We start from the raw sequence: 25,815 nt of genomic DNA, 5'->3' as shown, positions 1-25,815 counted from the left end.
TCTTATTTTTCATTTTGTGACATTAAATCATAGTGTTAAATGACAGACAGATATACACATAGTAGTGTATATCTGTCTGTCATTTAACACTATGATTTGAGTACATGAGGACCCCATTTGAAACAAGCCATTAGGCTTTCATGTGTTTTTCAATCCTATTTAGTTGACCTTGTATTCAAACTATACTTTCATGTGCTTTTTTTCTGCACACTTCTAAATAAAGTATTTGTAGTGACGATTCAAACAAACTTTTCGCCACTCGGCTGGGTACAGGAATATCCGTTTTTGACGCGGTTTCAATCCAAAGAATGTCCAAACCAAATACTGCTGTTGGGTGAGGTTCCCATTTATTCATTCAAACAAAGAATTTCAGCAAGTTTTGATAATGCATGTAAAACGGTAAAAACCGTGTGATCTCCTGTGTACCCAAACCATGCCATCATTAAGTGGCTTGTTGCACCTGTGCCTATATGAACCTGCTGGTTGCCACGTCAACCCCCTCAAGGTGAACCCGCCCACACCAGGCTTAAAGGCACAAAGTCAGAATGGCTCCTTCAGTATTCAATCAATTAATCAATCAACACATTCCCTGCCATTGACGCAGATCTACGTCATTTAAATCATTATTTTTTGATATTACGTAGAGGGCGCTCTTCCCCAACCTATGAATGATCCCTTGACTCTGAGAGAATGATAGAAGCAGAAATAACGTCATCCCAAAAATATAATTGAACTTATTGTAAGTCGCTTTGGATAAAAGCGTCTGCTAAATGACTGTAATGTAATGTAATGAATAAATTAATGCATGTATTACCCTCTGTAGATCTTTTGAGGAGAGACAGACAGGTCTCTATGTTGAGGGCGATATCTTTTGAAAAAACATTTTAAAATAGTTCAAATAGCCGATCTACAAGCTCACAACGTTCCACATAAATAATAGGAATTGAAGGATGTGTGTGTGTGTGTGTGTGTGTGTGTGTTAAAAGGACAGCCAGGGAACTACATTTTGCTAGGTCTTCAATGCGATGGTGACACCTGGTGGTTAAACAGAAACAACACAATGTTGGTTTATGACAATAAATGCCTTCTTTGCTGCTCTGTGCTCTCTGTATTGGCAAATACATATCAGACAGGCTTGTATTCTCATCTTAAAATGTACACATTTGTAGGCCTACCAAGGGAGCTCTGAGATGTTTGGGTGGTAGTTAAGTGATTATTATCATTTGATTATATATGACGGTGACCTGTTTCTGTCGTTTCCTTGCTCTTGTCTATCTAGCCTCAAACTGGTCATAATATGTTGACAGTCTAATGCTGCGTTCACACCAAAGGAAGCTGAACACAAAAAAAGCAGCTTCAAGGATGAGGTCTGGGTTCTCTGGGTTCTTATTTAAGCTTTTAAAAGCTCACCAAAAAATGTAAAAAGCTTATTTTTATTTATTGAAAATAAAAGCTGATTCATTGTTCGGTTTCTTTTGTTGTGAACGCAGCTTACTCTTATCAAGGCGACTCTGTCCTTCCCTTTCCCGAAAACAACAAATGATGAACTTGTACAATAGTAGCAGTGATGTTTACTTAAGTAAAAGTATCAATACTGCAAGGTAGAAATACTCGGTTACAAGTAAAAGTCTGTAATTCAAAAATGACTTGAGTAAAAGTACAAAGGTATTGGTATCAAAATGTACTTAAAGTAGAAAGTAGCCTACTCATTATGCAGTGTCCCATTTCACGTTTTTTAAAGTTTTCAAATTTATAAATTGTATGAAAATCTTTTGAAAATAGCGTGCTAACATGTGGCATCGCAACGTGATCATGATTTGTGTGTATGGGGATCTCATCTTAAACAAGCTCAGGGCTTAATGAGTCTTCCAGTTTAGTAAACCTTGTATTGTGAATTTGTACTTCCATGTACGGTTATTCTCATGTCTTACTAAATAAAGTACATCAATCAATCAATCAATCAATCAACGCATTGTGAGCTTGTATCTGCTATTTTCAAATGGCCGAAACGTATAGGGTTGAAGTGGTTAACGTAGGCCTATGTTTTTTTAAATGATCAAAATCTACAATGAAAGTAACTAGTAACTAAAGTTTTCAAATAATTGTAGTGGAGTAAAAGTACAATATATTTGCCTGAGATGTAATGGAGTAGAAGTAAAGCTACTGAAAACTGGAAATACTCCAGTAAAGTAAAAATACCTCAAAATTGTGTACATGTAGGCTACTTAGTTACTTTACACCACTGAATATAGAGCAAATAGAGCTTTGTTCTTGTGTATTGTTGTTTGTGGCCCCGGCGGGGAGACACTAAATGTAATTTCTCTTCCAGGTCTCGAGCTGAAAAAGTTTAGAAACCCCTGCAGGGTGTTAGGCCAGACAATGGGCAGCACTCAGTGTTGCCATGTCCGCTTATTATAAGCGATTTTGGGCTTATTCTTCTGTGAAGTTGCGAGTTGCGTTTTTTTGGGCTTGTTTCTAAAGTGTAGTTGCTTATTTGGACTTGTTTAAAAATGTAAAAAATATTTTAACGAATAGTTTTCAAAAACTTTCATGTCATGGACCCCCAAATTAATATGTATTTGTCCCTAACTGGGATACCCCCATCTGTTTTATAGGCCTACCATTGATTGATTGATGTACTTTATTTAGTAAGACATGAGAACAACAGTACATGGAAGTACAAATTCACAATACAAGGTCTACTAAACTGAAAGACTTATTAAGCACTGAGCTTGTTTAAGATGAGATCCCCATGCAATGATGCACACAAATCATGATGACATATAAGAGACAGACGGATATACACCAGATTTGTGTTGTTAGAATGTGTCAAAAAATAATCTTCCAAGTATTGACATTTTATTTCAAGATGTTTTGAAAATAGCAGATCTACAAGCTCACAACGCATCGCGACGCCTTGTGTGCTCATAGTCGCTTCTTTTGGTTTTGTTTCCCCAGACCTGGTTGCTTATTTCTCTCACAAAACCTGACAAGTCATGGCAACACTGGCAGTCTCCCACGGCAGCAGCTGCGTTCATAGTTGAACGTTCTCCTTATTTCAGGTCAGATTCCTCTTGTGTCACTTAATAACAACGTTTATATTGTAGCTCACACAATAAGATAAGATAACAATAGGTCTTAGGAGAGTGTGTTAGCATAGCCATGGTTCACATGACGCTCGTCTGGCACAAGCTGACAGTCATGTGTCTGGGCTAGTGTTAGCATAGCTGCTAACGCTAGTGTTAGCATAGCTGCTAACGCTAGTGTTAGCATAGCTGCTAACGCTAGTGTTAGCATAGCTGCTAAAGCTAGTGTTAGCATAGCTGCTAAAGCTAGTGTTAGCATAGCTGCTAAAGCTAGTGTTAGCAAGCAAGAGCTATATATATGACCGTCTTCATCCAAGGCTTTGCAAGAGCAGATGTGTTGTTGTTGTTGTTGTTGTTGTTGTTGTTGTTGTTGTTGTTGGAATGTGTTGTGGAACCTCATGATCATTTTACACCATGTTGTTAACCGACAACTCATTAGAACCTACATTTAACATATGCATTTATTCACATACTTACAGAAGGGGAGCTAAATGCTAAAAGTTGAGGAGGCTAACCTCTAGTTCTGGTCCATAGCCTAGTTTAGAAGGAGTTCTCCTTAGGCTATCACACACACACACACACACACACACACACACACACACACACACACACACACACACACACACACACACACACACACACACACACAGAATAAGCAAGGTAAGGAGCGCAATATCTTAGCAAGTAAAGGAAACAAGGCAACGCAATTAAATAATCGGCTGTTGCTCGAGCCAGGCGTTTTCGCGTGGCGTCGCTTGTGTGAAAGTCCAGTGATGTTTATTGCGTGGTCCCATGGCTGGTGTGTTTAGAGAACAACAGAGCATGGTGAAACCTGAAGTTTTGTCTGTGATGTTCCATGTCCACCATATGTTTGCACATGATATTAGACCTTAAAGTTAAACTGCCATTGATTTGAAAGTGTGTGTATTATCCTGTGTGTGTGTGCGGCAATCCGTGTTGCCAGGTCTGCTTATTATAAGCGACATTGGGCTTATTTTCCTGTAACGTCGCTTTTAGATATTCATAGTTGCGGGCTGCTTTTGTTTGGGCTTGTTACTGAAGTGTAGTTGCTTATTTGGCCTTGCTTTCAAGAGGTGAGATCTTCAAGGCAACAACGTGTCGAGGCACAACACGTTGTTGGCTTGTAGATCTGTTCTCCAAATTTGTGACATAAGTTTTGATGGATTGATTGATGTACTTTATTTAGTAAGACATGAGAACAACAGTACATGGAAGTACAAATTCACAATACAAGGTCTACTAAACTGGAAGACTCATTAAGCACTGAGCTTGTTTAAGATGAGACCCCTATGTACACAAATCATGATGACATATAAGAGACAGACAGATATACACACTACTATACAGAATGTCATACAATCAGTTTACAGGTTACTGGTATGAAGAGTGAAAAATATGTACAAGAGAAGAAAAAGAAAAGGGGGGGGGGGTAGGTTAAGACTTAGACAGGGGCATTTACGAATTGCAGCCTCCTGAAGTTGTATCTTTAGGGCAGTTTTGAAAGTGAGTAGGGTTTTACACTCTTACTCCTTTTGGTAGGGCATTCCACATTTCTGATGAATAGCATGAGAACGAGTTCATTCCCTTTGCTGAGACAAATCTGGGTTGAACATGATTCATGGAGCTGCCTCTGGTGTTATGATCGTGGACATTACATTACATTATTACATTATAGTCATTTAGCAGACGCTTTTATCCAAAGCGACTTACAATAAGTGTATTCAACATAGGTAGGGAACGAAAACTACTAATCACCAGAAGTCTTTAGTGCATTTTCTGCAAAAACAAGCAACCAAGAGTATACCTAGCGCTAAGGTAAAAGTGCAATATATCAGCTACCTATTTCGTTAAACAGATGAGACAAAATAGCTAGATCAAATGAGCATGAGCTAAAACCATAGCCCGGAGGTAGGAAGGAGCTGTTCCTTTCACTGCCCTATAGGCTAGCACCAGGGTTTTGAACTGGATGCGAGCCGCTACGGGGAGCCAGTGTAGAGAGCGGAGAAGGATGGTTGTGTGGGAGAACTTGGGGCGGTTGAACAGCAGACGAGCCGCAGCTTTCTGAACTAGCTCCAGAGGTCTGATGGCAGATGCCGGAGCACCAGCAAGGAGGGAGTTGCAGTAGTCCAGGCGGGAGATGACAAGAGCCTGGATGAGCACCTGGGCTGACTTCTCCGTGAGGAAGGGGCGAATCCTCCTGATGTTGTAGAGGAGGAATCTGCAGGACCTTGTCACTGATGCGATGTTTGCCGAGAACGTCAGTTGATCGTCCAGGGTCACACCCAGATTCTTCGCAGTCCGAGTTGAGGTCACCACAGCATCATCAATGGTGATGGCCATGTCTCGGTGCGGACAGCCCTTCCCCGGGAGGAACATCAGCTCGGTCTTGTCCAGGTTGAGCTTCAGGTGGTTTGTCGACATCCACTCCGAGATGTCAGCCAGACAAGCAGCAATGCGTGCCTCCACTTGGGTATCAGAGGGGGGGAATGAGAGGATCAGCTGGGTGTCATCGGCATAGCAGTGGTAGGAAAAGCCATGGGAGTGGATGACAGCACCAAGAGATGTAGTGTAGAGAGAGAAAAGAAGAGGACCCAGAACCGAGCCTTGGGGAACCCCAGTTGTGAGCCTGTGTGGTTCTGACACAGACCCTCTCAGCATCACCTGGTAGGAGCGACCCGTCAGGTAGGATGCAAACAGGGAGAGTGCAGAGCCTGAGACACCCATCCCCTCGATGGGTGGACTTCATTAACATTTTGGAAGTATTTTGACAAATACAGGGGGATCCCAATGTTGTGGTGTATCTTGAAGACCAGGCACATAGCAAGTTGCTGTACTTTGTCCTCAACCCTAAGCTATCCAATCCTAGCAAAATGAGCAGGGGTTAGATGGGTTTTGGGATTGAGGCCAAGAAGTAGCCTTACAAGTTTGTTTTGGAATATTTGGAGCCTTGTTTTTAAGGCCTTGGAGGTGTTGTGATACCATGAAGTGCATGCATAATCATAATAACCTTGTATGAGGGCCCCTGCAATAATCTTCAGAGTATTCTTACTGACTAGACGTCCAATCCTATACAAAAAGCGTATTCTTTGGTTGACCTTTTTGATCACTCTTTCGGCGTTTTTGTTACCGGAGAGGTTTGCCTCCAAGACGGAACCCAGGTAGGTGATTTGCTCCTTTCTTGTGATAACATCATCACCCACTTTGATTGTGAAACTCTCGGCCTTGCTAAGGTTAGAACTGGACCTAAAGAGGATGGATTCAGTTTTACCCAGGTGTAATGTTAGTTTGTTGTCGGAGAGCCAGATACAGATCTTGTTGAGTTTAGAGCTGAGAGTTTTCTCAACCTGCAGCCTGTCCCTGTCCAGCAGAGCAGAGTCGTCTGCGAACAGGAACAGTTTGCAGACGCAAGCTGAAGACATATCGTTCACATATATCAGGAACAGTAAAGGTCCTAGTATACTATCTTGCGGAACACCACAAGTCATTGGGAGGGGAGGGGACTGGGTGCCGTTTACTTCCACCACTTGCTCCCTCCCTTCCAGGTAGGATCTCATCCAGCTCACCGACGTATCATCAAAACCTATTGCTTTGAGCTTATTGATCATAATTGGGTAATTAACGGTGTCAAAGGCCTTCTGGAGGTCCAGCATGACCATGCCGCAATATTTGTGAGGGGTCACCCTTGCTTTTTTGAAGTCGTTAGGGACCCGTCCCTGTATGATGGAGAGGTTTATTATGTGGGTAATGATTGGAGCAATGGAGGCGGCTGAGTCTTTTAGAAATTTGGAGGGGATATTGTCGAGTCCTGTGGCTTTGTGTTGTTGAAGTGCACTACATTTTTTAAACACCTCATCTGTTGTCACAGGGAAGAGTTTAAAATCATCTTTGCGTACACCTTGTTTTTCGTAAAATGAGTCAACATAGTCTTTACTGTAGCTCCCAGAGTGAGGGGGTAGTTTTTCAACCAGTTCTGAGGCTATGGTCGTAAAGAATATGTTGACGATTTTACTCACTTCCCGATTGGTTGTAGTGACGTCAAGTGACGTCAGACCACTTCCGGTGTTTCTGGAATATTATTGCTGCATAATGGCGTTTCATATAAACTGTACACCGTGCAATGTACGCGAAGGTGGAAAAGAAGATGGTTGCCAAGCCAGAACAATGAGAGATTTTGTTTTTGCAAGTTGGGAGAGAATTGGACAACTGCTTAGCTCTAAACTAGTAGTCCGTACGCAGAAATATAGGCTGCCGGTCCGGGCCTCAATTATTGTAGCAAGATGGGATGCATAGCAGCAGAAACATTAAAAACAGATGAGATACTTTCACCTTGATTGCTTCCCTAATATATAAATCCCACAATCTTTGAACCCAAGATTCATATTTTGGAAAGTTGACTTCAAATCGTTATTTTTGACACCACTGCTGGGTCTCCAGTAATTTGTTTTGTTTTTGTTTTGTTTTAACCTTTGTGTTTATTTAGCAATTTCAGCACATTAGACAGGGGAAGAACATCATTTCATCATATCATTACATCATTCTTTTGTTTTTTTCCCCCGAAAAGGACATCCTTTCATAATATAATTTTTAGTTTTTTGGTATTAAAGTCATTATTCAATTTGTTCATTTCAGACCCAGTGTGTGGAGTCCAGACTGCAGGTGAAGATGAACTCTCCAGACTCATCCAGGGACATTTCTATTAAACAGGAGGAACCTGAAGACCACCCACACCTCAGTACGTATTTTAACTATACGATAATCTTTGCAAAAACTGACAATTATAATATCCGGATATTATAAGACTTTTTGTGTTATTCTTTTTTACTGTACCTCTGTGCTATTCACATTTTTGACTAATAAAGTATTCAATCAATCAATGACTCAATCAATATGCATAGGCATCATTAAATATGCAATACAAAAGAAAAACTGCACCATTTTTTGGTTTCCAAAAACATTTGAGGTGAGAAATAGTGCAGTAACACTTGATTCGGCACTGCCTTGTTGCAGTGACAGTGTACAACGTAACGTTTAGATCACATACTTTAAATCACATTATGTACGTTGTGTGACTGTTGTAAACATTGCCTCAGAGCCACCCAGCCTGTTTCACTGGGAATTAGGTTAAAATATGGTTGCAAAAATCCATTTCAGCTGGTCTTTAAGTGGTTAACAACATTCAAATAAGTTTATCTTCAACTATTTCTAGATTTCAGTGGAAGGCACTGAACTAGAAAGGCTACTACAGGCTGCACTTTAGTGCATTGTGCTGCAAGTCATGGTCATGTTTAAGTTTCTTACAGATTATTAGATGTAAAACAAATACTTGCTTGGCCTACTGGCAGCATGCACAAGAACTTTGACGCTGATCGGTACAGTGGTTTGTTAAATTATCCCCAGACACAGACGGATTCTTATTTAGTAACTGTTTGGTCGGTCTTAGTAGGTAATAGCTTTGTACATGGAACATGGAAGATAGAAAAATTGATTTACATTTTAAGAATCCAGTGTTGACTATCATGTTATTTTTCTGCTCCTAGCCATCCTGCACATGGTTGTGTGTAAAGAGGAGGTTTCTCCTAAACAGGAGAGGAGCCCCAGTCTGCTCCAGGAGGAACCAGAGCCTCCAAAGATTAAAGAGGAACAGGAAGAGCTACTTCAAAGACCAGAGGACCCTGTTGGGTCAATGTTGACATTACTAGCAGTGAAAGCTGAAGTTGATGAAGACATCACTTCACACTGCTCTGAAGTTGAAGTTAAGCTTGAATCTGACACTGAAGTCACTGAAGACAGTGATGACAGTGATGATTGGGGGGAGACATTTGCGGGTGTCCACGCTGGAGAAAAACCTTTCCACTGTGAACATTGCGACAATAGTTTCACACGGTCTGAAAACTTGAAGAGACACCAGTATGTCCACACTGGAGAAAAACGTTTCCACTGTGAACATTGCGACAAGAGTTTCATTACGCCATCTGAACTGAAGAGACATAAGCGTATCCACACTGGTGAAAAACCTTACCACTGTAAACATTGTAACAAGAGTTTCATTACGCCATCTGACCTGAAGAGACATAAGCGTATCCACACTGAAGAAAAAACATATTTCCCCTGTAAACATTGTAACAAGAGTTTCATTACGCCATCTGGCCTGAAGAGACATAAGCGTATCCACACTGGAGAAAAATCTTTCCACTGTAAACAATGTGACAGGAGCTTCTGGAAGTCAGGTGACCTGGAGAGACACCAGTGTGTCCACACTGGAGAAAAACCTTTCCACTGTGAACATTGTAACAAGAGTTTCATTACGCCATCTTACCTGAAGATACATAAGCTTATCCACACTGGAGAAAAACCTTTCCACTGTGAACATTGTAACAAGAGTTTCATTACCTCATCTTACCTGGAGATACATAAGCGTATCCACACTGGAGAAAAACCTTTCCACTGTGAACATTGTAACAAGAGTTTCATTACCTCATCTTGCCTGAAAAGACATAAGCGTATCCACACTGGAGAAAAACCTTTCCACTGTGAACATTGTAACAAGAGTTTCATTACGCCATCTGACCTGAAGAGACATAAGCGTATCCACACTGAAGAAAAAAAATATTTCCCCTGTAAACATTGTAACAAGAGTTTCATTACGCCATATGGCCTGAAAAGACATAAGCGTATCCACACTGGAGAAAAACCTTTCCACTGTAAACATTGTGACAAGAGTTTCAATGTGTCAAGTTCCCTCGAGAGACACCAGCGTATCCATACTAGAGAAAAAATCTTCCTACTGTAAACATTGTAACAACATTTTCAATACCCCAGTTGACCTGAAAAACATCAGCTTATCCACACTGGAGAGAAACCTTTCCACCCTACACAATGTGATAGGAGTTTCAGTAGGTCAGGTGACCTGGAGAGACACCAGTGTATCCACACTGGAGAGAAACCTTTCCACTGTAAACTACATCTCCACAATTACACAAAGTGTAAATGTAGATCGGCTAGTTAAACTATTTTAACTCTCAATGTTTGTAAACAGCAGAGAGACCATGGACAGATAATGCATGGGCTGCTGGAATTTGTGAGCAAAAATAGAAATAGTGAAAAGAGTAAAATATCAAAACTTTATAAAATGTTGCAAGAAATTAAGGTAAAAGAGGATAATACCAAAGAGAAATGGGAAAAATAATTGTCAATAACAATTTTTGCATGATTATTGGAAAGAAGCATGCAAAATATTTTTTAAGACGACACAATCCAAGTATTGGAAAGACTTTGCTTGGAAAATTAATATGAGGATTTCTGTAACAACCAAAATGTTATCAAAATATAGACCAGCAGGCAGTGCTGAATGCTGGAGGAAATGTGCAGAACTGGAAGCCAATCATACACACATTTTCTATGCACATTATTTATTCTACACATTATTTATGCCCAAAATTGAAAAGGTTTTGGGAGATTGAAAATAAATATAACCAATACATTTTCCTTAAGGAAACCCATACACCCAATCAATATTTATTAGGTATTATTCTATTAGAAATATACAGGGATAAATATCTGTATACAATAATACGTATCGTTGCCGTAAACCTACCATCTATTAATAATTGGAAGATAACAGTCGAAGAGATTAAAGAGATGGAAAGAATTACTTAAAAAATGAGAAACTGTGAAGATGAATTTGAAATAAACTGGATTAAATGGGACTCAGAAATACATAGTAGTACTACAGGAAAGCTATCCCTACCCCCCCCCCTTTCTTTTGTTTTGTTTTCTTTTTTCTCTCTTATTCCACCCCCCCCCCTTTTTATTTGTTTGTATTATTAATTTCTGTTTGTATGTAATTGAAACAAATAAAACATGATGCAGGATGAATTAAACAAGTAAAGAGAACTTGTAAGATAATTAAATGAAATCAATAACATGTAATGTACGAACCTGCAATAAAGGGGAAAAAAATGAAATGTTTGTAAACAAATAAATGGTGAATATTGTAGCTGATAAATGGGTTCTAAGTAAAAGTCAACCTAAACCCCCCCTTTTTTCTTCTCGAACTTTTTACTGTACTATTTAGTTTCTTATTTTTCATTTTGTGACATTAAATCATAGTGTTAAATGACAGACAGATATACACATAGTAGTGTATATCTGTCTGTCATTTAACACTATGATTTGAGTACATGAGGACCCCATTTGAAACAAGCCATTAGGCTTTCATGGGTTTTTCAATCCTATTTAGTTGACCTTGTATTCAAACTATACTTTCATGTGCTTTTTTTCTGCACACTTCTAAATAAAGTATTTGTAGTGACGATTCAAACAAACTTTTCGCCCCTCGGCTGGGTACAGGAATATCCGTTTTTGACGCGTTTTCAATCCAAAGAATGTCCAAACCAAATACTGCTGTTGGATGAGGTTCCCATTTATTCATTCAAACAAAGAATTTCAGCAAGTTTTGTTAATGCATGTAAAACGGTAAAAACCGTGTGATCTCCTGTGTACCCAAACCATGCCATCATTAAGTGGCGTGTTGCACCTGTGCCTATATGAACCTGCTGGTTGCCACGTCAACCCCCTCAAGGTGAACCCGCCCACACCAGGCTTAAAGGCACAAAGTCAGAATGGCTCCTTCACCCCGGCCCCTAATTGGGAAAGTATGGTTAACAATTACAAAACAAAAAAGGGAGACATAATTCACAGTTAAACATTATATCATAATTACAATGCTTCTTAGAGCAGGAAGAGCTTGAAATATGTAGTCGTGAAGCAGTCGATTCCACTGAAGCCCTGACAGGGGCCTTCACCAAACATCTCCACATCACATTTATAAGGCGGCCTTTGACCCAGAGGCTTAAGCTGAAATCCTTTCCCCAAAGTTCGGTCACTCGCTCACTCTCCTCGCTTCCTCCACTCGCGCCTAGGCCCCGCCCCTGCGAGGAGCCGAGGATTATTTGCGAGGACAGAGTGGCCGACCAGCTGGCCTCAAAGGATCGGACTGCACTTAGCGTCATTTCAAAGCGACGGCAAATTCCGCGATCACTTATGACGTCTCAAACAGCTGGACCAGAGCCGTGGATGAAAATATACATGCATAGAATAGAATAATATGCAGGTATAGAATAATACAGAATATAAGAATAGACAATTCATCAATGTGGATGGCCACATTGTTATCTTTATAGTTAACATTTTGTGCAAAGCCATTTATTCCTGAAATAGTGAACGAAGCGCCAGGATGAGCAAACTTACATTTATGAATTAAATCCTGACCCGTCCCTCTTTTTGCTCGTACAGTCCCCAGACCCCCACCCCCCGCAGCAGTCCCGCACGGCACTGCTGCTTATAACAGCCACCGTATATTACAGAGTATGTCTGACTCTGAATTACATCATTCATGCAGGGTGGCCATACGTCCTCTTTTACCCGGACAGGGTTAGGGTTAAGGTTAGGTTTAGGCATAGTCTTACTGAGGTTAGGGTTAGGGTTAAGGTTAGGTTTAGGCATAGTTTTACTGAGGTTAGGGTTAGGGTTAAGGTTAGGTTTAGGCATAGTTGCAAAAACGAGAACTGTCAATCACAGCGACTACTGACCAATCACAGCGGGGTTTGCCTGGAGCTGCGGTGGGATCCATAATAACGCCTCCTCGGCTCCTCCACTCGCCTCCTCCAAGAAGCAACTGAATAATTGGACCCTGAGCACATCCGGTTTGGAGTCGGAGTGACCGAGTGGGAGTGAGCGAGTGGCCGAGATTTTCGGGTTTGGATTTCAGCTTGTGTCTTCTTCCCAGACCTGACCAGCTTAGACAGGATGCTGCGGTCTCCAGTGAACACTGCGGTGCTGTTGTTGTTTAGCTTAAAGGCCTGCGCTGTAGGCTCCCACTTCCCTATGGCCCACAAAAATGAAAACAACAATGGCGGCCCCTGTGCAATTTACTGAGTGTTTCACCCACAACGTTGTAAAGAAAAGTATGTATTATGTATGTATATGTATTTTATAGGTAGTAGCCTTATCAGCAGATGAGCAAAATTGTATAATATGTACTTTTTAATTAATTATTCATCTGTATTGTCGTTATTGTTAGATGCCTAAAACAACGTAAAATCTAAATTATAAGGTAATTGCTAAATAAGTGCGATAACCAGCTTGTAGATAGGCTATTTTTGGCAAAGAGCTTGACAGACAGACAGACAGACAGACCCAGGCCGTTGGAGCACACTCACTATGATTTCGTTTTTATATCATTTCAACAGGGCATCATTCGAGAAGGCTTTCTGTCCGTCAGACATTCACTGTTTGTCATTATAATAATAATATGAATAATAATAACCATCTTATTGACTATATGCGCGGAGTGTGAGCTTGGAGATCGGCTATTTTTGGCAAAGAGTTATAGGTGTAGAGGGGGGGAAAAAGAGCAGACCACGTGCGTCATTACGCACCAGCAACCAGGTCTGGGGAAACAAAAGAAGCGACTACATGAGCACACAAGGCGTCGCGATGCGTTAACTTGTGAGCTTGTAGATCTGCTATTTTTAAAAAATCTTGAAATTAAATGTCAATACTTGGAATATTATTTTTTGAAACATTCCAACAACACAAATCTGGTGTATATCCGTCTGTCTCTTATATGTCATCTCAATTTGTGTGCATCATTGCATGGGGATCTCATCTTAGACAAGCTCAGTGCTTAATGAGTCTTTCAGTTTAGTAGACCTTGTATTGTGAATTTGAACAGACTTCCATGTTGTTTGTCCATGTCTTACTAAATAAAGTACATCAATCAATGGTAGGCCTATGGGCACAAAACAGATGGGGGTATCGCAGTTAGGGACAGATACATATTAATTTGGGGGTCCATGACATGAGAACTACTCGTTAAAATATTGTTTACACTTTAGAAACAAGCCCAAAAAACGCAACTCGCAACTTCACAGAAGAATAAGCCCAAAGCCGCTTATAATAAGCGGACATGGCAACACTGACTGCTGCCCATTGTCTGGCCTAACACCCTGCAGGGGTTTCTAAACTTTTTCAGCTCGAGACCTGGAAGATAAATTACATTTAGTGTCTCCCGCCGGGGCCACAAACAACAATACACAAGAACAAAGCTCGATTTGCACTATTATTCAGTGGTGTAAAGTAACTAAGTAGCCTACATGTACACAATTTTGCGGTATTTTTACTTTACTGAAGTATTTCCAGTTTTCAGTAGCTTTACTTCTACTCCATTACATCTCAGAGGCAAATACATTGTACTTTTACTCCACTACAATTATTTGAAAACTTTAGTTACTAGTTACTCTCATTGTAGATTTTGATCATTTCAAAAGACATAGGCCTACATTAACCACTTCAACCCTACACATTTCGGCCATTTGAAAATAGCAGATCTACAAGCTCACAATGCGTTGCCATGCCACATGTTGTGAGCATGCTATTTTCAAAAGATTTTCATACAATTTATACATTTGAAAATTTGAAAAAACGTGAAATGGGACATTCTGCATAATGAGTAGGCTACTTTCTACTTTTGGCACTATAAGTACATTTTGATACCAATACCTTTCTACTTTTACTCAAGTAATTTTTTAATTCCAGACTGTTTCTTGTAACCGAGAATTTCTACCTTGCAGTATTGATACTTTTACTTAAGTAAAACATTGATTGATTGATTGATGTACTTTATTTAGTAAGACATGAGAACAACAGTAGCCTACATGGAAGTACAAATTCACAATACAAGGTCTACTAAACTGGAAGACTCATTAAGCACTGAGCTTGTTTAAGATGACAATGATGACATTACATATAAGAGACAGACAGATAAACACACTACTATACGGGCGGCGGTGGCTCAGGGGTAGAGTGGCCGGGTAGAGTGAACTGGAAAACCGCAAGGTTCCCAGTTCGATTAGGTTAAGACTTGGACAGGGGCCATTTTCGAATTGCAGCCTCCTGAAGGTGTATCTTTAGGGCTTCTTCCATCACTGCTATTATTGTACAAATTCATCATTTGTTGTTTTCGGGAAAGGGAAGGACAGAGTAGCCTTGATAAGAGTAAGCTGCGTTCACAACAAAAGAAGCTGAACAATGAATCAGCTTTTATTTTCAATGTTATCTCTATGCAAAATCATCTTTTTAAAATGTTTTTATAGAAAAGTGTGCTTTTTGAGAAAGAACCCAGAGAACCCAGACCTCATCCTTGAAGCTGCTTTTTTTTGTGTTCAGCTTCCTTTGGTGTGAACGCAGCATTAGACTGTCAAAATATTATGACCCGTTTGAGGCTAGATAGAGAAGAGCAAGGAAACGACAGAAACAGGTCACCGTCATATAATCAAATGATAATCACATAACTACCACCCACACATCTCAGAGCTCCCTTGGTAGGCCTACACATGTGTACATTTTAAGATGAGAATGCAAGCCTGTCTGATATGTATTTGTCAATACAGAGAGCACAGAGCAGCAAAGAAGGCATTTATTGTCATAAACCAACATTGTCACACACACACACACACACACACACACACACACACACACACACACACACACACACACACACACACACACACACACACACGTTCTGTTGTTAGCCTATTAATTAGGACATCATTGTAACAGAATTCAATGTGTTGTGGATGGACCGGAAAGAAAGCCACGGGACAATGCCAGAACTGGATGTGGGAGGAGCACTTTGTGCAAATGGAGAATAACACGCGCACACACACGCACACACTCGTATTAATCCTTCAATTCCTATTATGTATTTATATGTGGAACGTTGTGAGCTTGTAGATCGGCTATTTGAACTATTTTAAAATGTTTTTCAAAAGATATCGCCCTCAAATGATCTACAGAGGGTAATAAATGCATTAATTTATTCAATTATATTTTTGGGATGACGTTATTTCTGCTTCTATCATTCTCTCAGAGTCAAGGGATCATTCATAGGTTGGGGAAGAGCGCCCTCTAGCGTAATATCAAAATAATGATTTAAATGATGTAGATCTGCATCAATGGCAGGGAATGTGTTGTTTGATTGATTGAATACTTTATTTAGAACTTTGCAGAAAAAAAAGCACATGAAAATACAGTTTAAATACACGGTCAACTAAATAGGATTGAAAAACCCATGAAAGCCTAATGGCTTGTTTCAAATAGGGTCCTCATGTATTCATATCATAGTGTTAAATGACAGACACATATAAACTACTATGCAGAATATCATATAAACAGTTTACAAAATGAAAAATAAGAAAAACTAAAATATGTAAAGTAAAAAGTTCGAGAAGAAGAAAAGGGGGGGGGGGGGTTAGGTTATGACTTTTACTTAGTTAAGTAAAACTGGACAGAATAAACCATGTATGATGCAAGTCTCCCTTTAAGGTGCTGTTAAACAAAAGGGTTTTGTTAAAGTTAAAGACCTACAGTATATTCTTAAAGTATTCATTGTTATATTCAGTAACAGTGCTGTCCCTGTCTCTCCTTGCTCTTTAGCAAACAGAAAATACATTTTCAGGTGGGTTACACATTTCATCCAATATTAAAGGAGAGAGAACACATTCATCTGCTACAATATTCACCATTTATTTGTTTACAAACATTTCATTTCTTTTTTTACTTTATTGCAGGCTCGTACATTACATGTTATTGATTTCATTTAATTATCTTAAAAGTTTCCTTTACTTGTTCAATTCAGCCTGCATCATTGTTTTAAATTTGTATAACATATACAAACAGATATTAATAATACAAAAAAATAAAAAAGGGGGGAAAGGAGGAGGAATAAAGAAGGTAAAATGAGAGAAAAAAATTGAAGTAAACAAAAGAAAAAAATGGGGGTAGCTTTCCTGTAGTACTACTCCCAAATCTACTTTTGCACTTCATGTATTTCTGAGTCCCATTTACTCCAGTTTATTTCAAATTCATCTTCACAGTTTCTCATGTTGTAAGTGATTCTTTGCATCTGTTTAATCTCTTCGACTGTTATTTTCCAATTATTAATAGATGGTGGGTTTACATCCAACCATTTCTGTGTGATTTGTTTTAAGGCACAGCGATTACGTAATATTGTATACAGATATTTATCTCCCTCCCTGTATATTTCTAATGGAATAATACCTAATCAAATATTGATTGGGTGTATGGGTTTCCTTAAGGAAAATGTATTGGTTATATTTATTTTCACTATCTCCCAAAACCTTTTTCAATTTTGGGCATAAATAGAAAATGTGTGTATGATTGGCTTCCAGTTCTGCACATTTCCTCCAGCATTCAGCACTGCCTGCTGGTCTATATTTTGATAACACATTTTGATAAAAAAAAATCCTCATATTAATCTTCCAAGCAAATTCTTTGCAATACTTGGATTGTGTCGCCTTAAAAAATGTTTTGTATGCTTCTTTCCAATAATCTCCCATAATTGTTATTGATAATTATTTTTCCCATTTCTCTTTGGTATTATCCTCTTTTACCTTAATTTCTTGCGGAATTTTATGAAGTTTTGATATTTTACTTTTTTCACTATTTCTATTTTTGCTCACAAATTCCAGTAGCCCATGCATTATCTGTCCCTGGTCTCTCTGCTGTTTACAAACATTAAGATTAAACAATATCATTGTTATTTATATAGATATAAATAACAATTAGTTCCATAATCGATGAATCGGGCGATTAGGATTATCGCACTTATTTAGCAATTACCTTATAATTTAGATTTTAGGTTGTTTTAGGCATGTTCTATTAATAACAATAACGACAATTCAGATGAATAATTAATTAAAAAGTACATGTTATACAATTTTGCTCAGCTGCTGATAAGGCTACTACCTATGCAATAGATATACATACATAATACATACTTTTCTTTACGACGTTGTGGGTGAAACACTCAGTAAATTGCACAGGGGCCGCCATTGTTGTTTTCATTTTTATTCGCAGTCGTTATTGCGCATGCGTCAGATTGGGAAGGAGGCGAGAAGTTTCATTCCATAGTTTTAGCTACGGCTAGTGCTTTTACGAAACAGTATTAAACTAGAAAAATAGCCGCTGTTGGTAAAACAAAAAGAACGCGATTCGTATCAAATTTGTTGGCAACAAATGTAGTAATCGATTTTAAATCGTTTAATCGATCCTTTGTTGCAGCCTTACTACATAGGCAAGTTGTGCAATGCTGGAGATGTAGTTTACAGTGGAAAGGTCTCTCTCCAGTGTGGACACGCTGGTGTTTCTCCAGGTGACTTCCAAAAGCTCCTGTCACATTGTTTACAGTAGAAAGATTTTTCTCAAGTGTGGATAAGCTGATGTTTTTTTAGGTTACCTGACTGATTGAAACTCTTGCCACAATGTTTACAGTGGAAAGGTTTTCCTCCAGTGTGGATACGCTCATGTCTCTTGAGGGAACCTGACTCACTGAAACTCTTGTCACAATGTTTACAGTGGAAAGGTTTTTCTCCAGTATGGATACGCTGATGATTCTTCAGGTGACATAACTCCCTGAAACATTTGCCACACTGTTCACAGTGAAAAGGCTTTTCTCCAGTGTGGATACGCTGGTGTTTCTTGAGGGAACCTGAGTCAGTGAAACATTTGTTACACTGATTACAGTGAAAAGGTTTTTCTCCAGTGTGGATACGCTGGTGTATCTGGAGGTTACCTGGGACATTGAAACTCTTGTCACAATGTTTACAGTGGAAAGGCTTTTCTCCAGTGTGGATACGCTGGTGTATCTTCAGGCTACCTGGCGTAATGAAACTCTTGTCGCAATGTTTACAGTGGAAAGGTTTTTCTCCAGTGTGGATACGCTGGTGTATCTGGAGGTTACCTGACTGATTGAAACTCTTGCCACAATGTTTACAGTGGAATTTTTTCCCCCCAGTGTGGATAGGCTTGTGTCTCTTCAGTTCAGATGGCGTAATGAAACTCTTGTCGCAATGTTTACACTGGAAAGGTTTTTCTCCAGTGTGGACACCCCCACTTGTCTCCCCCCAATCATCACTGTCTTCAGTGACTTCAGTGTCAGATTCAAGCTTAACTTCAACTTCAGAGCAGTGTGAAGTGATGTCTTCATCAACTTCAGCTTTCACTGCTAGTAATGTCAACATTGACCCAACAGGGTCCTCTGGTCTTTGAAGTAGCTCTTCCTGTTCCTCTTTAATCTTTGGAGGCTCTGGTTCCTCCTGGAGCAGACTGGGGCTCCTCTCCTGTTTAGGAGAAACCTCCTCTTTACACACAACCATGTGCAGGATGGCTAGGAGCAGAAAAATAACAAGATAGTCAACACTGGATTCTTAAAATGTAAATCTATTTTTCTATCTTCCATGTTCCATGTACAAAGCTATTATCTACTAAGACTGAACAAACAGACTGACCACTGTACCGATCAGCGCCAAAGTTCTTGTGCATGCTGCCAGTAGGCCAAGAACATCTAATAATCTGTAAGAGACTGAAACATGACCATGACTTGCAGCACAATGTACCAAAGTACAGCCTGTAAGCTTTCTAGTGAAGTGCCATGCACTGAAATCTGGAAATAGTTGAAGAAGATATACTTAATTTAATGTTGTTAACCACTTAAAGACCAGCTGAAATGGCTTTTTGCAACCATATTTTAACCTAATTTCCAATGGAACGGGATAGGAGGCTCTGAGGCAACAACTGAGTTTTCCACCTCAAATGTTTTTGGAAACCAAAAATGTACAATGTGGTGCATTTATTTTGTATTGCATATTTAATTATGCCTATGCATATTGATTGAGTTATTGATTGATTGAATACTTTATTAGTCAAAAAAGATTGAATAGCACAGAGGTACAGTAAAACATTTCGGCCAAAAGGATAACACAAAAAGTCCTGGGAACTTATAATATCCGGATATTATAATTGTCATATTTTTTGCCAAGATTATCGTATAGTTAAAATACATACTGAGGTGTGGGTGGTCTTCAGGTTCCTCCTGTTTAATAGAAATGTCCCTGGCTGAGTCTGGAGAGTTCATCTTCACCTGCAGTCTGGACTCCACACACTGGGTCTGAAATGAACAAATTGAATAATGACTTTAATTACTGGAGACCCAGCAGTGGTGTAAAAAAATAATGATTTGAAGCCAACTTTCCAAAATATGAATCTTGGGTTAATTTAAGATTACACAAGGAAATACATTCATCAAAAGATGGACTCCTGTAATGCAAACAATGATCTTAAGTAAATAAGGTGAAAGTAGCCCATCTGTTCTTAATGTTTCTGCTGCCATGCATCCCATATTGCTACAATAATTGAGGCCTGGTCCGGCAACCTGTATTTCTGCGTACGGACAACTAGATTAGAGCCAAGCAGTTGTCCAATTCTCTCCCAACTTGCTACAAAAATCTCTGATGGTTCTGGCTTGGCAACCATCTTCTTTTCCACCTTCGCGTGCATTGCACAATGTACAGTTTATATGAAACACCATTATTAAGCAATAATATTCCAGAAGCACCAGAAGTAGCCTCGATCTCCAGGCTTTTATTGTTTAGTTTTGCTAAAAAATAAAAGCCTGGAGGAACGCGTCGGTGTACCCGGTATAGGAAGTGTTTCATTTCCCCAACCAACCAGAGTGCAGTGGGCGTCGCTCGTAATGTTGTGTTAACGGGGCGGGGGTTGACGGACAGATCGGTGAACCAATGGGATCAGGCGCAATCTCTCCGCGCCTCTATATACCCGCCCCTCTATACACGAAAACAGGAGCGCTAGTGCAGCCTACACCGGAAGTGGTCTGAGGTCACTTACGTCACAAATTTGGAGAACAGATCTACAAGCTAACAACACGTCACGCCTCGACGCATTATTGCCTTGAAGATTTCACTTCTTGAAAGCAAGCCCAAATAAGCAACTACACTTCAGTAACAAGCCCAAACAAAAGCAACCCGCAAGGCCGCAACTATGAATATTTACAAGCGACGTTACAGGAAAATAAGCCCAAAGTCGCTTATAATAAGCAGACCTGGCAACACTGATTGTACAGCCTTAGGCTTTTACTGCCCACACGCCTGAGTCGCAAAAAAAGTGGACTTTCGCACAAGCGACGCCACGCGAAAACGCCTGCCTCGAGCAACAGCTGATTATTTAATTGCGTTGCCTTATTTCCTTTACTTGCTAAGAAATTGCGCTCCTTACCTTGCTTATTCAGTGTGTGTGTGTGTGTGTGTGTGTGTGTGTGTGTGTGTGTGTGTGTGTGTGTGTGTGTGTGTGTGTGTGTGTGTGTGTGTGTGTGTGTGTGTGTGTGTGTGTGTGTGTGTGTCACACTCGCATCTCTCTCTTTAGTTACTCCGCTGTGCCCTCTAGAGATCCGGTCAATAGAAAAATTACACTGACTGGATCTGTAGATGGCGCATTAGAGTAACTAAATAATGTTCTCTTTACAGTGAAATATTTTACAATTTGGCCAAAAAGTGTATTTTAAATGTGAGTTGAGGGGCTCAGAGTGTTCCCACTTGGTAGAGTTGGCTTTCAACTCTATAAAACCGTCTTTGTTTTGGTGAGTAGCGAAAGTGTATTTTTAAAGGCTCGAAAGTCCCATAGCCTTAAGGAGAACTCCTTCTAATCTAGGCTATGGACCTAGCCTGGGAAGAATACCTTTTCGGGTCTATGATCCGGTCGGGGGCGGAAGTAACCCTACGTCACCAGGCGCGTCATCCGCATCATCAGGCGGCCGGATGGGCAGATCCGGAAAGACGTCACCCCAAAATAGGTCCGTCCTAATAAAATCCTTGATGCGGCGTAGTTTAGCTTATTTTTTAAATATAAATGTGAGTGTACTTTCCGGAGACTATTTAGCGTCTGTATCTCACGGGGAAATTATATTCCATTTAAATAGGGATTGGGGATGGGGAACCAAAACAAAGCGGCTCCGCAAAACCGGATGGGCAAAATCATTATTATTATTATTATTTTTTTCAGTAGGCGTGGCCTAGACCGGATCACACGGGTCTTTAAGAACGCATACCAGGCTTTCCTCCGACGTGGAAAGACTGGTGACGCGAGGTTACTATGGACCAGAGCTAGAGGTTAGCCTCCTCTACTTTTAGCATTTAGCTCCCCTTCTGTAAGTATGTGAATAAATGCATATGTTAAATTTGGTTCTAATGAGTTGTCGGTTAACAACATGGTGTAAAATGATCATGAGGTTCCACAACACATTCCAACAACAACAACAACAACAACACATCTGCTCTAGCAAAGCCTTGGATGAAGACGGTCATATATATAGCTCTTGCTTGCTAACACTAGCGTTAGCAGCTATGCTAACACTAGCGTTAGCAGCTATGCTAACACTAGCGTTAGCAGCTATGCTAACTGTAGCCCAGACACATGACTGTCAGCTTAACGAGCGTCATGTGAACCATGGCTATGCTAACACACTCTCCTAAGACCTATTGTTATCTTATCTTATTGTGTGAGCTACAATATAAACGTTGTTATTAAGTGACACAAGAGGAATCTGACCTGAAATAAGGAGAACGTTCAACTATGAACGCAGCTGCTGCCGTGGGAGACTGCCAGTGTTGCCACAACTTGTCACATTTTGTGAGAGAAATAAGCAACCAGGTCTGGGGAAAACGAGCCCAAAAGAAGTGACTACATGAGTACTTTAAACATAGCTATGCGTAGCTTGAAAATCGCCGGTCTACAAGCTCACAAGGCATCGCGATGAGTTTTGAGCTTGTAGATCTGCTAGTTTCAAAACATCTTGAAATAAAAGTTGTTTTTTTAATTCTAGCAACACAAATCACGGGCAAAAAAACAGATGGGGGTTATAGGACAGATACATATTAATTTGGGGGTCCATGACATGAAAATATTGGAGAACTATACTTGTTAAAATAATGCAAAAAAATTTGAAACAAGTCCAAATAAGCAACTACACTTTAGAACATAGAAACAAGCCCAAAGAAAACGCAACCCGTAACTTCACAGAAGAATAAGCCCAAAGCCGCTTATAATAAGCGGACATGGCAACACTGAGTGCTGCCCATTGTCTGGCCTAACACCCTGCAGGGGTTTCTAAACTTTTTCAGCTCGAGACCTGGAAGAGAAATTACATTTAGTGTCTCCCCGCCGGGGCCACAAACAACAATACACAAGAACAAAGCTCTATTTGCTCTATTAAGTACAATTTTGAGGTATTTTTACTTTACTGTATTTCCAGTTTCAGTAGTGTTACTTCTACTCCACTACATCTCAGAGGCAAATATATTGTACTTTTACTCCACTACAATTATTTTAAAATGTTAGTTACCAGTTACTTTCTTTGTAGATTTTGATTACTATAAAAAACATAGGCTGCCTACATTAACCACTTCAACCCTATATACAGAGCTTGTAGATTTCCAAAAGACTTTTATACAATTTATACATTTAAAAACTTGTGAAATGGGACATTCTGCATAATGAGTAGGCTACTTTCTACTTTTGGTACTTTAAGTACCATTTTAATACCAATACTTTTGTACGACTCAAGTACATTTAGAATTCCAGACTTTTACTTGTAACCGAGTATTTCTACCTTGCATAATTGATACTTTTACTTAAGTAAAACGTGAGTAGCCTACTTCTTCCATCACTGCTACTATTGTATGAGTTCATCATTACATTACATTACAGTCATTTAGCAGACGCTTTTATCCAAAGCGACTTACAATAAGTGCATTCAACATAGGTAGGGAACGAAAACTACTAATCACCAGAAGTCTTAAGTGCATTTTCTGCAAAAACAAGCAACCAAGAGTATACCTAGCGCTAAGGTAAAAGTGCATTATATCAGCTACCTATTTCCTTAAACAGAATCATTTGTAGTTTTCGGGAAAGGGAAGGATAGAGAATATAGCCTTGATAAGACTGTCATAATATTATGACCGTCTTGATCCAAGGCTAGATAGAGAAGAGCTAGCCCTAGAATGTCTGTGATCTGTTATTTCATGTAGTCCAAATACACAGACATAGATCGGTCCCATCCGGGCACGGTTAGCAGACTGATCTCCGCTACATAAAAGTGCTCCGCGCTACGTGTGTACTCACCGAATAAGTAATTCCTAAGACTTGGGAGTCAGATCTTGTCCTCTAATTTCATATCCATTTGAAAGTTCATTTATGTTGGGGGATGAGAAAAAGTCTGTCTGTCTAATGATCAAGCTGGATGGTGAGAAATAACCTTAATTAAAAATAATGTAGTATAAATATAATATAACATTAAGCTGTATTGGACAAATAGTTTTGAAATCATGGCTGAACTATTTGAAACTAATTTACAATTATGCCCCCTTGTGGCTCTATTTGGAGTGACACCAGCAGAAAACCATTACACTTACAAATAAAAATGCCATGGCTCTTGCAGATTTACTTGCGGCAAGGTAAGGCGACTGTTACAGCAGACAGTGTTGGGTTGAGTGTTATCCCAGGGAAGACAGATTAGACAAATGTGAAAAGACGGAGGGTTGAACCCGGGTGTGACTAATAATCTGATCAATGTGAAAACACCAATAGAGATGGAATAGGGGCTCGGCCAAACTCAACTCTTTAAATTCAAACTTACCCTGGGCAAATTAGAGACATGACTGTCTAGTCACCTCAGGCTGGAAATGTATGTGGCAAAATGCTATAAATTACAGTTTCTTTCATTGTATCACATACAATCACAAGTTTTATCTTGCCTCTTTGGTCATTGTTGCTATTTCCTATTCCACAGAGCTTGTGGACCAGCTACTGTGGTTTGCAGTGGTGTAAAGTACTGTACTATTGAGGAATTTGTACTTTTTGTGTTTTTCAATTTTCAGTAATTTACTTCTACTCCACATCTCAAAGGCGAATATTGTACTTTTTACTCCACTATAATTATTTGAAAACTTTAGTTACTTTGTAGATTTTGATTATTACAAAACCACTTCAGATCTATGTACTTTTTCTTTTTTAAATAGTCGATCTGCAAGCTCACAACGCGATGTGTTGTGCGCCACCAGGAGGAAGCAGCCAGGTGTGCCAAGCCCAGCAAGGCCGCTGGATGAAGTGGGAGGGCGTGGAGAGGAGGAAAATCCCGTGGAAGGAACTGTGGAGCATGGAGTCTAATAGGCTAAGTTTCATCATCAGAGCCACATATGATGTCCTGCCCACGCCAACCAACCTACATCTCTGGTATGGAGAGGACCCAGCCTGTCTCCAGTGTGCAGCCCCAGCAACCCTCAAACACATCCTGGTGGGTTGCAAGACCAGTCTAACTCAAGGAAGATACACCTGGCGCCATAACCAGGTACTGAAGTCAAGTGCTGTGGCTGCCGAACTTGAGAACAAGAGAGTGACCACCAACGCCATGCCTCTAAATGCCCAGACAACCTTCCCACGGAAAACAACCTTCATCCGGGAAGGGGAGACACGGCGGACCAAGCCCATCGCCTCCAGACTCAGGCCCACTGAACGCAGCCCGGGCAACAAGCGGGTAGACCTCAGCCAGAGGCTTACTTTCCCACCCGAAATTGCAGCGACCAACCTGCGCCCAGACCTGGTCATCTGCATGGTCCAAATCCTGCCGGCGTGTCTTCATCGTTGAGCTGACGGTCCCATGGGAGGACGCCATCGATGAGGCATTCGAACGGAAGAGGCTGCGATATGCCAACTTAGCAGCTGAAGCAGAGGGGCGGGGCTGAATCCAGTACTTTTACTTTCAGTACTTGAGTATATT

At 40.1% G+C, this 25,815-nt stretch overlaps 2 protein-coding genes across 3 annotated transcripts; one reads left to right on the top strand and one right to left on the bottom strand.

The window, feature by feature from the left end:
- The first annotated feature begins 3,021 nt into the window (after nucleotides 1-3,021).
- Nucleotides 3,022-10,853, top strand: LOC308092487 (uncharacterized protein). The gene is made up of 3 exons (XM_080438408.1): nucleotides 3,022-3,062; nucleotides 7,737-7,839; nucleotides 8,645-10,853. Exons 2-3 carry the CDS (start codon nucleotides 7,770-7,772, stop codon nucleotides 9,895-9,897), a joined length of 1,323 nt encoding a protein of 440 aa, XP_080294534.1. The 5' UTR covers nucleotides 3,022-3,062; nucleotides 7,737-7,769; the 3' UTR covers nucleotides 9,898-10,853.
- Nucleotides 10,854-16,207: 5,354 nt separating this feature from the next.
- LOC308091706 (uncharacterized protein) lies at nucleotides 16,208-22,658 on the bottom strand. Of its 2 annotated transcripts, XM_080437387.1 has the most exons (3): nucleotides 22,590-22,658; nucleotides 20,034-20,136; nucleotides 16,208-19,356 (listed from the first exon to the last, which is right to left on the bottom strand). In XM_080437387.1, the coding sequence occupies exons 2-3, from the start codon at nucleotides 20,101-20,103 to the stop codon at nucleotides 18,392-18,394; spliced, it is 1,035 nt and encodes a 344-aa protein (XP_080293513.1). In that variant the 5' UTR covers nucleotides 20,104-20,136; nucleotides 22,590-22,658; the 3' UTR covers nucleotides 16,208-18,391. The 2 variants fall into 2 exon arrangements, with proteins under 2 accessions (XP_080293513.1, XP_080293514.1); XM_080437388.1 differs by lacking the exons at nucleotides 20,034-20,136; nucleotides 22,590-22,658 and adding an exon at nucleotides 19,486-19,737.
- Between the last annotated feature and the right edge of the window lie 3,157 nt (nucleotides 22,659-25,815).

The sequence above is a fragment of the Gymnoscopelus braueri genome (genome assembly GCF_963280865.1).
Source record: "Gymnoscopelus braueri genome assembly, chromosome: 9".
Classification (NCBI taxonomy): Eukaryota; Metazoa; Chordata; class Actinopteri; order Myctophiformes; family Myctophidae; genus Gymnoscopelus; species Gymnoscopelus braueri.
The sequence above is the reverse complement of the archived record's forward strand: the minus strand, read 5'-3'. Positions and strand labels throughout refer to the sequence as shown.

Excerpts from the sequence above, each read along its gene's own strand:
- LOC308092487 (XM_080438408.1), top strand. The coding sequence starts at position 7,770 with ATGAACTCTCCAGACTCATCCAGGGACATTTCTATTAAACAGGAGGAA. Across the intron at positions 7,840-8,644 it reads TGAAGACCACCCACACCTCA|CCATCCTGCACATGGTTGTG; the intron begins GTACGTATTTTA and ends TTCTGCTCCTAG.
- LOC308091706 (XM_080437387.1), bottom strand. The coding sequence starts at position 20,103 with ATGAACTCTCCAGACTCAGCCAGGGACATTTCTATTAAACAGGAGGAA. Across the intron at positions 19,357-20,033 it reads TGAAGACCACCCACACCTCA|CCATCCTGCACATGGTTGTG; the intron begins GTATGTATTTTA and ends TTCTGCTCCTAG.